The sequence below is a fragment of the Bos indicus genome, chromosome 8 (genome assembly GCF_029378745.1).
Source record: "Bos indicus isolate NIAB-ARS_2022 breed Sahiwal x Tharparkar chromosome 8, NIAB-ARS_B.indTharparkar_mat_pri_1.0, whole genome shotgun sequence".
Classification (NCBI taxonomy): Eukaryota; Metazoa; Chordata; class Mammalia; order Artiodactyla; family Bovidae; genus Bos; species Bos indicus.
This window is the reverse complement of record NC_091767.1, coordinates 9,261,955-9,274,676: the sequence shown is the minus strand read 5'-3', so window position 1 is coordinate 9,274,676 and position 12,722 is coordinate 9,261,955. Positions and strand designations below refer to the sequence as shown.

General features: G+C 43.2%; 1 protein-coding gene across 2 annotated transcripts in view; it reads right to left on the bottom strand.

Moving 5' to 3' along the window:
• KIF13B (kinesin family member 13B) overlaps positions 1 to 9,210 on the bottom strand; it is a 209,989-nt gene extending 200,779 nt beyond the window's left edge. For both annotated transcript variants that reach the window (XM_019965813.2, XM_019965815.2), the window contains exon 1: positions 8,838 to 9,210. In XM_019965813.2, the coding sequence (XP_019821372.2) occupies positions 8,838 to 9,057 (220 nt within the window). In that variant the 5' untranslated portion in view covers positions 9,058 to 9,210. The remainder of the gene's footprint in view (positions 1 to 8,837) is intronic.
• Positions 9,211 to 12,722: the final 3,512 nt, after the last annotated feature.

The window sequence follows — 12,722 nt, the reverse complement described above, 5'->3', positions numbered from 1 at the left end:
ATTGTATAATTATCCTCTTCCCTCTATATTTCAAAAATTCCCCACTCTATTGACTATTTCTCTCTATTGATAAAAAGGCTCAAACAATTCCCAGTCTTGGGTTGGTGGGGAGCGGGGGGGCCTGTTGCTCATCTCCAGAAGACCATTCTTTACCATGGCTTTCTATATGGCATTTCTTGAAAGAAAACTCACGTATGCTCACTGCCTCCATATGAGCACACACACTGATTTCTTGGCCCACTACCAACACACCAACAGGAATTCATTCATTCAGTCAAAATTATTCTTCTTCCATTCTTCACCCTGGGCCACCACATTCCTTTCACCTGCTTTTCCTTACGCCTGTCTTCTCAGCCTCTGTGACTTCCTCCTTCAGGAACATGCCTTGATTTGGTATTCTATAAGATCTTCTAAATATAGTAACAACGTCCAAATCTACCCGAAAGTCCAGTCCCTTATTTTCAGCCTCCTGTACAACAGCTTTCTCGATCCACCCCTTGGCTGCACTTCAGAACCTAAAACTCAACAAGTCTGTTACATTTCTTCCAGGCATGCACTACATCTTATCTGAAGTTGTAGGTGCAGTGGGTGGCACGTGATCAGCACTGACTAAATACGGTTGAATGTCTAACAATAGAGCTCATAACTGCCCATACCTCTACCTTAAAACCTGCTTCTCCCACATTTCAGATCTCAATTGGTGACACCAGCACTCATTCACTTAGTCATCTAAACTGGAAGCTCTGCAGTCATCCCAAATTTCCTAGGGCTTCCCCTATGGCTCAGTTGGTAAGAATCCGCCTGCAATGCGGGAGACCTGGGTTCGATCCGTGGAGAAGGGAAAGGCTACCCACTCCAGTATTCTGGCTTAGAGAATTCCATGGACTGTATAGTTCATGGGGTCGCAAAGAGTCGGACACAACTGAGCAACTTGCACTGTATTTCCTAAATCCTGGCTGCTTTCACACCTTGAAATGCAAGGCCACACAGGCACTTTGCCTCGCCCACCTCTCAGGAGTGCGGTCCCAGCCAGCAACTTCCAGGACAAATAGCAGGTTTGCTCACCGCTTAAGAGCAATGGGGTTCCCCAGCTCAGTGCTCCTCAGATGCAACCCAAACCCACTGATTGCTCAGCATCCACATTGCTGGACCCCTCCACATCACTCCTGTGGGATCTGCAGGCAAAATCTGACCCCAAAGTCCTGTGTCTTTCACCAGCATCCATCTAACAGCAACAAGCTCATGTATCAGCTTGTGAGCAAGGTAAAGATGCAGACCTTAATTTCTCCTCCGAGAGCATCTCTGTAACAGAGCCACTGCCCCTTTCAAAAACCTAGACATTTGCGACACCACAGATGGACTCCGAGGAATGCACTAAGCAAATCAAACACGGTATGATTTCATTTATATAAAAAATATAAATATGAAGAATATAAAACAAAACTCACAGACACAGAGGACAGACCAGTGGTTACAGAGGAGAAGAGGGCTGGAGGCTGGTAAACTGGGTGAAGGGAGCTAACGGTTTGGTGACATGGTTACTAGACTTATTGTAGAGATCACGTTTTAAGAGTTAAGTTGTACACCTGGAACTAATATGTTACACACCAACTTTACCTAAAACAAACCTACAGTCACTGCACCCCTTATCCTGTCCGAGATCCCCCCTGAATCTGCCTGAGCCTCACTTCAATAACTTCATTCTGCTCTGCTCCCCACAAACCTCTTGATTTCAGTGAAGCCACCTTCCATCACTCCTCTCGTCCCCCACTCGCCACATTCTTCCAGCTTTTCCGAGAAAGCACAGAATTTAAAGGCTGTGGCTCCAGAGTTCAACTGCCCAGATTCCAATCCTCCGTTCCTCTACCTGATAATCATGTGATTTGGTGCAAGCAGTAACTCTGTCCAAGTTTCCATTTTGTCTGTAAAATGAGTTATCGTATAAATTCTCCTAGCATTTTTGGAAAGATTGACCAAAATAATCTAGTTCAGTACTCTCTTTAACTGTTATTTACACAGATACTGTATGCTTCCTGTTGTTTGAACTTTTACAGCTAAATTCCCCACTGTTCTTGCAAATATCTGGCTAATTCCTGCATCCACCTTTTGCTAAGTTCAACAACTCATGCTATGCACCCCACTTGCCTTGTCTTCCTCCTGGTCAATTGCCTTCAACCCATTCCTCATCATTTTCAAGTCCCACCCCCATTTCTTTAATTCATAAGACACTGTTGGGACTTCCCTGGCACTCCATGCTTCAAGTGCAGGGGGCAGAGGTTCAAATCCTGGTCAGGGAACTAAGATTCCACACGCCGTCTGGCAAGGCCAAAAAAAAAAAGCACTATTGCTGACTTGTGTACTATATTCTTGTGTGTGTCTGTGTGAACCCACCTGCCAGTGAAAGAGACATAAGAGACTTGGGAAGATCTTCTGGAGGAGGGCACAGCAACCCACTCCAGTATTCTTCTAGAGAATCCCATAGACAGAGGAGCCTGGCAGGCCACAGTCCATAGAGTCGCAAAGAGTTGAACTGAAGCCAACTTAGCAAATAGCATGCATGTACTGTATCCTTATAACTGACTCACCTTGTGTACCTCTTACTACCAACCAGACAGTACGTTCTGTTGGTCAAAGATCATGACTTATGCTTTTCATATATCGTGCACATCTTTGAAAATTACGCAAACTCAGGAATGCAGCATCCCTCTAAAGATCATCATGTCTGATATAGTAGTAAAAGCACAAGCTTTAATGGCAAAACAGGAGAAATTCAGGCTTCAAAATCCTGGTTTTGTAATTCTGGGCAAGTTACCTAACTTCTCTGAGATTGTGTTCAATAGAAATTCTGTAACCACCTTTCAAACTTATTTCAAGAACAATGTATAAAAAGGAATGAACTCTGTAGCTCACAAATAGAAAACTCTCAAAAAGTAGCTATTATTTTTTCCTCCAATCAACACATGTTAAATTGAATAGGCTAATTCATTCCGTCTATTAGTCATTCCGTCGTGTCTGACTCTGTGTGACCCCATGGACTGTAGCCTGCCAGGCTCCTCTGTCCATGGGATTCTCCAGGCAAGAAGACTGGAGTAGGTAGCCATTTCTTCCTCCAGGGGATCTTCCTGACCCTAGGATTGAACTGGGTCTCCTACACGGCAGGCAGATTCTTTACCTTCCGAGCCAATACCAGCTTTTAAAGATACCACCAGCTTCTGAGAGTTAAAGCCCAGTACCAGTTAATTTGTGGACTTCATGTCCCTTACACCAGCCAGTTTCAGACACTTTCCTAATGATTACACTGCTTCTGCCTGCCAAGCTTTAAGAACATGCTCTTTTGAATACAAAGGAAAACTGATCAGCGAGCACAGAGATCAATAATAAATCCATTTCCACCCAGTAAGCAGCTCAATTCATCTGCTTAACCAATAGTTTTGCCGGTGGTTTCTTCCATCTTCAGAACTTAAGAAATGGAAAAGCTGTCACTGGTCACTGTTTTATGGAAGTGCGAGTCGAGGCAGGGGGGTAGGGGAATGGAGCAGTGGGGAGGGATGAACATAAAATGCCAATTCAAACAAATTTTGATTTGATAAACTTGTACTTTCTTCCCCCAAAGCCTCTGGTCCAATGCATATAAATCCCACTTTCAGTCATTGAGCTGACAGTAGAAACAGAAGAATGTTGTGATAGATGTGTCTCGTCCTCTATTAGCATATCGAGCAGATGCTAAGAGAACAAGAGTCTTCTGTTTCAGAAAATATATCAGAAATTTCCATCCACAGTCACCCCTAATCCCTAACTCCAACACCAGTTATCTCTCTCTGAGAACGCTTCAGAACTAGCAGTGGGTTCCAAGTCAGAAAATACCTTCCTGTTTCAAACAGATCCTCCCGCCCCTTGCCTTCCCGGGGATCACCATGTGCTTCCTCACTGACCACCGGGGTCTTCCAACAGTCCTTCCAACAGGGTCCTCCTACAGTCCCAGTTTCGCCTTTTTATTATTATTATTATTATTGAAGGATAATTCCTTTACAGAATTTTGCTGCCTTCTGCAAACCTCAACACGAATCAGCCATAGATATACATACGTCCTCTCCCTTTTGGCCCTCCCTCCCTCATCTGTCTTCGGATTCACGCCTGCTCACTTGGTGTTGACTGGTCTCCTTCCTCTCTGGTGGCTTCGTTTTTCACCACATTGCCCAGCGATGCCCCGAATCAGTTTACCTTACCCAGGCTTTGCAACCTGCCCTGAGATCTGGCTATCTTTCTCATCATGCTTGAGTCTTGAGACCCACACAAAGTTCTATTAATAAAAAGCTGAACGGGGCACATGGACCTGCCACCCTGAAGCTAGACTTTTGGGCCCCCTGCAGCCTCGCCTGATCTTTCTAATCTCACCTGTCTCTTGTCCCCTTGACAGAGCCCTCCTCCCTGGCAGGCTTACCTCAACTCTGAGCCTCCCCTTGTGCCTTTGCTCTCAGGCCGTACTTCCTTCTCAAAGAACCAATTTCCCCTACTCCTCTCTTCTCCCACGGGAAACCTGTTCCAACCACAAGCTCCCTCCCTCCACAGAGAAGACTTCCCTAATCACCAGGCTTTGAGGGATCTTTCTAAATTCCTACATCTCCCTCTCATACACCTGGCATTTAGTCACTAGCAATCTGCTACAGGTGTTTTTACCTTGTAATCCTATCTTTTCATAGGACAGTCATTTCCTCATGAGCATACAACATAAAGCGCACTGTATTTATTTCGTTTGTCTTGGCCATGCCACGGAGCATGCAGGATTTCAGTTCCCTGATCAGGAATCAAACTTGTGCCCACTGCAGAGGAAGCCCAGAGTCCTAATGAATGAACCACCTAGGAAGCCCCACTGTAAAGCACACGTTAAAAATATGAATGCTCTAATAGCAGCCAACACTAAGAGAAAGTGTTTAGGAAATAAAATTCCCCCAACAAGAACACCCAATCTCATTTTTCCACATTTCTTTCTAGCCCTTGCCCGTTCCTGTTGGTATTTTTACATAGTAGTACTATAATAGTAGGTCCAGCCATACAGTTACACATACTGTTTTACATTCTGCTTTTTCTAACACAAGGAAGTCTTCCTTGTTAAATGGTTTTGATTTTCATCATTTTTAACGTCTATAAATATCTTATCCACTGAGATAGTAGACTGTAATTCACTTAAGCACTGACTTCTACTTGACATTAGTCTTTGTATCTTTCACCATAATGATGATTCTTCTCCGTGACTTTCACTGCATCAAGTACTGAAATGCAAACCAAACCCTTGAGAAATCCCTGCTAAAATAAACGTATTGACCATGCTTCCTAACACCCAAAATAACCCATTTCACTGTTTTTTTCTTCTTTCTAGCTAAATTTCTAATGTAATTTTTGGTTTCATCACACCTCAGGTTAGGTAGACAGCAAATACATTTCCCAAACAGTTTTTTACCTAGATTTATTTTGATAGTTAATCTCACACACATTTAAGCCACAGGAAGTCCCTTGAGGGAAGGCAATAAAATCCCATACTATCTAATATAAGGTAGGCACCTGGCAGGCATTCAATGAATATTAAATATTTTTTAAGCCATCTAAAGTTATAAAACATCAAATTACTGAACAGGAGATGTCGCTGACCTAACTAGTGCCATCAGTTATTCGTGTAAAACTTCGGCTCATTTAATAATTAGATTGGTTAATAATGTATGAACAGGTGTTCCTTACAGTACACAGAACACAGCCAGGTTACTTGGTGAGCTATACACGTCTCAGAGATGACATGAAAAGACAAACAAACAGAACTGCAAACAGAACTCCCAGATCTCATGACAAAACAAGCTTAACCCCTTTGACTTCAGCTGTTCAAGTTCATACTTCAGAGGAAGAAAAGCAAAAACAAAAAGTCGTAGTATTAAAACTATGTAAAATTACACAGGCATGTGAATACAAACTGAAATGAAAATAAGAAAACGAGTGTGAATTGTTATGGTGAAAGAATGTTGGAGACTTCCTCCTTTTTATTGTTTGTTTTCTTAGTATAATGTTAAAATGTATAACAAGAAATATATTCCCGACAAATGCATATTCATTAATCATTACAATTCTTGCTATTACTGAAGTAGACCTAAAGCTGAATGTTCAAATAACTAAGTTCCCCAAGCCCACATAAAGTTTAGCAAATGGAAAGAAACCAACCATCCACCTTAATACCTAAGCCCAGTCAGATACTGAATCACATGAAGAACTTAATGGTACACTAGAAACTTTTTGCCAATTTAAGATTTTCCTCAACAGGTAGCTAATGGGATTCCAAGAATCATTCAGAATGATACATGGCAGAAACCAACACAATATTGTAAAGCAATTATCTTCCAATTAAAAAATTTTTTTTTAATAGAAGAAAAATAAAAGAGAAAAATATTATACAAAATAAGTAAGTCTTTATAGAGTAAAACTACATCATCCCAGGAATCCAGTCTCATCTCATTCTCACTGGTGAAGAGTCATTTCTGAGATTGCTTCTGGCACTAATCTGCCAAGGGAGAAACAATTATGACGAAAAGTTTACCATTCACCATAATTATATACTATTACTTAATACATTAGTTTTCCCAGAAGTAATAATTGGTCAAATAATTTTTTTCATAATTACTGGAAAGGAATATGGCTTGGTTTTAGCCTTTTTAAGCAAACTCTACACAGCAGTTTAAAAATCACTGGCTTCAGAATTCCACTCCATTGTATTCCACTAGATCCTCGAGATGTATGTAAATGACTCCTTTAGGACAAAACAGAAATAGAACCACTTTTAATTATCTATAACAATCACTGAAAAAAAAAAAGTCCACATGCACTCAGGAACTGTAAGAGATGGCACTAAATCAAAGAGGCAGTTTACCACAAATAATGCACTTCTATTTAAAGGGTAAAGGATCTATGCTTACACCTTAATTTTAAAATGAGTTCAAAAGAACAGCTAACGTCTACTCCAAAACTGTAAGTATTACTCTATGCATCCCTTGAAACTCTAATACTGACACTTACAATCTAATCAATGACTATGTGTAAGTAAAAAGGATAGTACTTCCCCTGGAAAACTGAAATTCAAAGCAGCGGGAGGGAAAGAATGAAGAATTTTAATTGAGAGTTAACTGCCTCTTTTTAGCACTGACATTTCCCAAGTTTTCGGTGAACAGGAAATTTTTTAAATGTGCTGAAATCACCCTTACAGAATCAAATCCCAGCTACTTTGCCTTTTCTGTGGCTTCGTGTTTTGTTTTGTTTCTAAATCACTGTGATGGTAATATGCTTGAAATGAACTGAAATAAAGCTGCCTGAACTGCTTTAAGACCAGAAGCTTTCGGAAACTTTCATGGTTCATCTAAGTTCTTTCATTTTGTCAGAGTGTGCAGCTGGTGAGGCCAAGACTGAAGACCCAAAACGTGCACTCTTTGAGAAGGTAAAGTAGTTAAGTTCTTAGGGAAAAATTCTTGTGTGTCATCTGACAGCCTTTAGCCAACCAAGCAACGACAGGAGGAATCACCAACTCAAAAAAAAAAAAAAAAAAAAGCCAGTGAGTCAACCTGTTGATCTGTGTGTCTCAACATACAGCAAAGACAACCAGAAAGCAAACCAATTTCTACACAGACCTAAACCACACTGAACTATGAACAAATAAGTTGTGAAAACGACTTAATGATTCTGTTACTTACACGAATATTCGCACTGAGAGCCTTACCAATTGAAAAGTCATCTCCTGGGACTCTAATGATTTTTTTCCCCCCCACCCCCCCCCCACTAGTATTACCTGGTATAGGAGGTGTTTTCAATATCTCATTTAAAGTAACTTGTCCCGTCACGAGCCTAGTTAAGCATTAAAGCCAAGGCCCAGCCCACCTCTTCTGACTTGAGTTAGGTTTTCTCTACTCCATCTGACTCTTTTCTAAAGAGGATTTAAAATGTACTCGGTTTATCTGCTTTCTCTACCCTCCCTGCAGAATTGAGAGAATGCCTGAAAGATACAATTTCACAAGAATCTTGGCACCTAAGCTATTTATTGTTGAGAGATGACGAATATGACTTCAAGCAAAAGCAAAACTTTCTCAACAGTCAAAAAAAAAAAAAAAAAGCGGGGGATGGGGTGGGGGCGGGCAACTCCTCTCCCCAAGTTCAATCAAAGTATTTACAAGTCTTTCTGACCGTCCAGGTTAAAAGGGATATTAAAGTGAAACACCAAAAGGAAGGAGTTTTTCTCTAGAGCGCTTTCTCAGGAATAAGCCCAACTCCCTGCTCTCTTTCCTGCCGCGAGCCACGGGGGTGCGGGGTCTGGACGCCTGGGCCACCGACGTGAGGCCTGGGGGTCCCCGGCTGTCCCGGCCAGGCCGGAGGGCGAGGACCCCCGGGGCGGGGCCGCTCTGACAGCTGGAGGGCCGCGAGCAGGGGCACGCGGGGCACGGGACCCGGGACCGGGACCGGGTGGGGAAGGAGGAAGCGAGCCCGGGGCGCTGGATGCGGGCGCACTCCTAGAAGGGCAGGGAGACGGGAGGGCGAAAGGGCAGCGGGGCGGGAGCACCGGCGGAAGGGCAGCGGGATGGGACGTGGAGCCCGCGGCGCCCCGGGACTCGGTGCCGGCGAGGGGAGGGGCGTCCCGCGCAGGCGGGGCGGGCGCGGGGGACGAGGTTTCGGGGTGCGCTGGCCGCCCCCTCGCCCGGACGCGGATTTCAGGGGCGGGGCCGGCCGGACCCCACACGGCGGCCGGGGCCAAGGGAAGGGCGCGCCAGGCACCTGCCGCCTCCGTCGCGGCGGCCCCGGGCGATCTGGGCTCTCACCTCTTCGGTTCATGGGCCGGATCCGGACGGCCACTTTCACTTTGGAGTCTCCCATCCTGCCGCCGCCGAGGTTCTCGCTCGGCTTCCGTCTGCCGCGGCCACCGGGCAACTCTTTGGGGCTGACCGGGCGGGAGGGGGCTACGGGCGAGAGGGGCGGGGCAAGGGCGGGGCCTGTGGAGGGGTGGGGCCGGCCCGGGGCTCCCGGCGCGCCCCGCTGCATGACGGGACTTGTAGTCCCCGTCGGTGGTCTCGGGTAGGCCGGCAGGGCTTCGGGCGCGCTTCGCTCTCTGGAGCTTGTAAAATACCCTTCTGCTTCAACGCCATCCTCTCCCTTGCGGTTAGTACTGAGACATAAGCTGTCGATGAGCTGATACCTCACCTGAAAACAAACAGTTGAAAAATGGCATTGGCGACCTTGCGACCTCTTTCAGACTCATTTCCTGCCAATATTGTGTTTGATCCCAGGCTCAAATTATTTCCTCTGCCTGGATTGCCCTCCCCACCTTGTTTGCTGAAATCACCCTTGAAGGCAAAGCAAAAGTTACCTCTTCCAGAGATCTTCATAAATCCACAGGTTATCCTATACCAGCCACTCCCTGTCCCAGTCAAGACCTGGGCTCAAGCATCAAGCGGGGTTCAAATCCATCCTTAACAGTTTCCAGCTGTGTGGCCAGACAAGCAATTTGACCACTCTGTGCTTGTCTTTTGCATATTTAAAATGAAGACGATGAGAATGCCTACTGTATAGGTTCCTAGTCAGGTTCAATGAGTTAATACAGATGAAGCGCTTAAAACTCCCTGGCACATATGTGCTTAATAAAAGTCATTATTTTGTTCAGTTATAACATTTATGCTGCAACACTGTCTCTCCTATTTTGTATTTTAAAAACTATATGTTATATGTGTAACCTAGCCTGTAGTAGAGACTCGGTAAACATTTATTACATCAATGAATCAATGAAGTCACACTAAAATGTGGTTTTGTTAAACCCTAGCAGAGATGCTACCTGGTAGCCTGTGGGCAAGATGGGGCCTGCAAATATGTCACATCTGGCCCAATGGAATTAGCCAATGCATGAAAACTGGGAAGTTTTTACATGCAATGCTGGGCCTACATTACATATTAGGAATACTGATAGAAACTGAATAGCAGTGGCCACCTTTATAAGAGGCAGATCTGCTTGGATGTGTTTAAATGATAGAACAGAACTCAGAACAGTTTTACAGATGAGTAAACACAGAAAGCTGGCAAGATTTGCCCTTGGGCCAACCATCCTATTGTTGAAAGAGCTTCAGTACAAATAAGAGTTGTCCAAAAGTTTAAAAACATCTCTAAGAGATGTTTAGTATAATAAAGAGATGTATAGTAGGAGGAACCATATTCAATATCCTATGATAAACCATCACAGAAAAGAATAAATATATATGACTGGCGGACTCTGCTGTACAGCAGAAATTAACACAACATGAAATGAGCCTGATACAAAAAAGAAAGCAGTGTATGATTGCACTTATATGCGGTACCTAGAATCATGATTCAGAGACTGAAGGTAGAATGGGGGTTGCTAGGGGCTGAAAGGAAGGGGAATAGGAAGTTAGGGTTTCTCTTTGGGAAGATTAGAAAGGTTCATCAACAACTGAATGGACATGAGTTTGAGCAAACTCTGGGAGATGGTGAAGGACCACAAAGCCTGGCTTGCTGCTGTCCATGGGGGTCGCAAAGAGTCAGACACACCTGAATGTCGCAACAACAGCAGCAACAGGTGCTTCCCTAGAGATCCAGTGATTAAGATTCCGTGTTTCCAAGGCAAGGGACACAGGTTTGATCCTTGGTTGGGGAGCTAGGATCCCACATGCCATGCAGCATGGCCAAAAAAAAGAGGTTCTAGAGATGGATGGTGGTGATAGTTGCACAAGAATGTGAGTGTATTTTATGCCATTGAACTGAACACCTACAAATGGTTAAAATGGTACATTTGGTAGGTATGTTTTACCACAACTAAAAAAAGTAAATCAGTATGTTCTACACCTGAAACTAATATGTTAATTATACCTCAATTTAAAAATAAGGATGGAAAAAGATTCAAGATAGAAAATGCAATCCCAGAGGCACTCTTTACAGGTAGGGAATTTCTTTCTTAGGGGCATTTCCTCTGAGATTTCAGAGGATCTTCTCAGCTGGACAAAATCTTTTAATTTTCACAGCCCAGTAAACAAATAAGGAGAACCAATTTAGATTTTCCAACTTTTTAATTTTACTAAGTAAATTCTTTAAAAATTAATAGACCAACAAATTGCTATTTACTATCAATATCATTCTTTAAAAAAAAAAAAGACAGGTCACATAGAATGTATTTTTATATTGAAATAATTTCTTGGCTAAAAAAACCCTCACTGCTACACTTTTGTCCTTATTTGGCATTGAAAACAGCTTCCCAGGTGGCTCAGTGGTAAAGAAATCTGCCTGCCAATGCAGGTTCAAACCCTGGGTCGGGAAGATCCCCTGGAGGAAGAAATGGCAACCCACTTGAGTATTCTTTCCTGAGAAACCCCATGGACTGAGGAACACTGAAAAAACTGTTGTGGCCCTTGGACTGACACCAGAGTTTATTCTGGACTGAAACATATTTCCTATTAACTATCTCACAATATGCAAGTTATAACAAATAAAGGTTTGAAGTGTGCCGAGGTTCCTGGGCATCCACTGTTCACTTGATACCTCTTTTATCATCTCGTGGTCTGGTATTCTCATCTGTTTAAGAATTTTTCACAGTCTGTTGTGATCCACACAGTCAAAGGCTTTGGCATAGTCAATAAAGCAGAAGTAGAAGATTTCTGGAACTCTCTCGCTTTTTAGATGATACAGCGGATGGTGGCAATTTGATCTCTGGTTCCTCTGCCTTTTCTAAATCAGCTTGAACATCTTGAAGTTCATGGTTCACATACTGTTGAAGTCTATCATGGAGAATTTTGAGCATTACTTTGCTAGCGTGTGAAATGAGTGCAATTGTGCAGTAGTTAGAGCATTCTTTGGCATTGCCTTTCTTTGGGATTGGAATGAAAACTGACCTTTTCCAGTCCTGTGGACACTGTTGAGTGTTCCAAATTTGCTGGCACATTAAGTGCAGCACTTTCACAGCATCATCTTTCAGGATTTGAAATAGCTCAACTGGAATTCCATCACCTCCACTAGCTTTGTTCATAGTGATGCTTCCTAAGGCCCACTTGACTTCCCATTCCAGGATGTCTGGCTCTAGGTGAGTGATCACACCATCGTGATTATCTGGGTCGTGAAGATCTTTTTAATAAAGTTCTGGGTATTCTTGCCACCTCTTCTTAATATTTCTGCTTCTGTTAGGTCCATACCATTTCTGTCCTTTATTGTGCCCATCTTTGCATGAAATGTTCCCTTGGTATCTCTAATTTTCTTGAAGAGATCTCTAGTCTTTCCCATTCTGTTGTTTTCCTCTATTTCTTTACACTGATTATTGAGGAAGGCTTTCTGATTTCTCCTTGCTATTGTTTGGAACTCTGCATTCAGATGGGTATGTCTTTCCTTTTCTCCTTTGCCTTTCATTTCTCTTCTTCTCACAGCTATTTGTAACCATTTTGCCTTTTTGCATTTCTTTTTCTTGGGGATGGTCATGATCACTGCCTCCTGTACAATGTCACAAACCTCTATCCATAGATCTTCAGGCACTCTATCAGATCTAATCCCTTGAAACTATTTGTCACTTCCACTGTATAATTATAAGGGACTTGATTTAGGTCATAACTGAAATGTCTAGTGATTCTCCCTACTTTCTTCAATTTAAGTCTGAATTTCACAATAAGGGGTTCATGATCTGAGTCATAGTCAGCTCTCGGTCTTGTCTTTGCTACTGT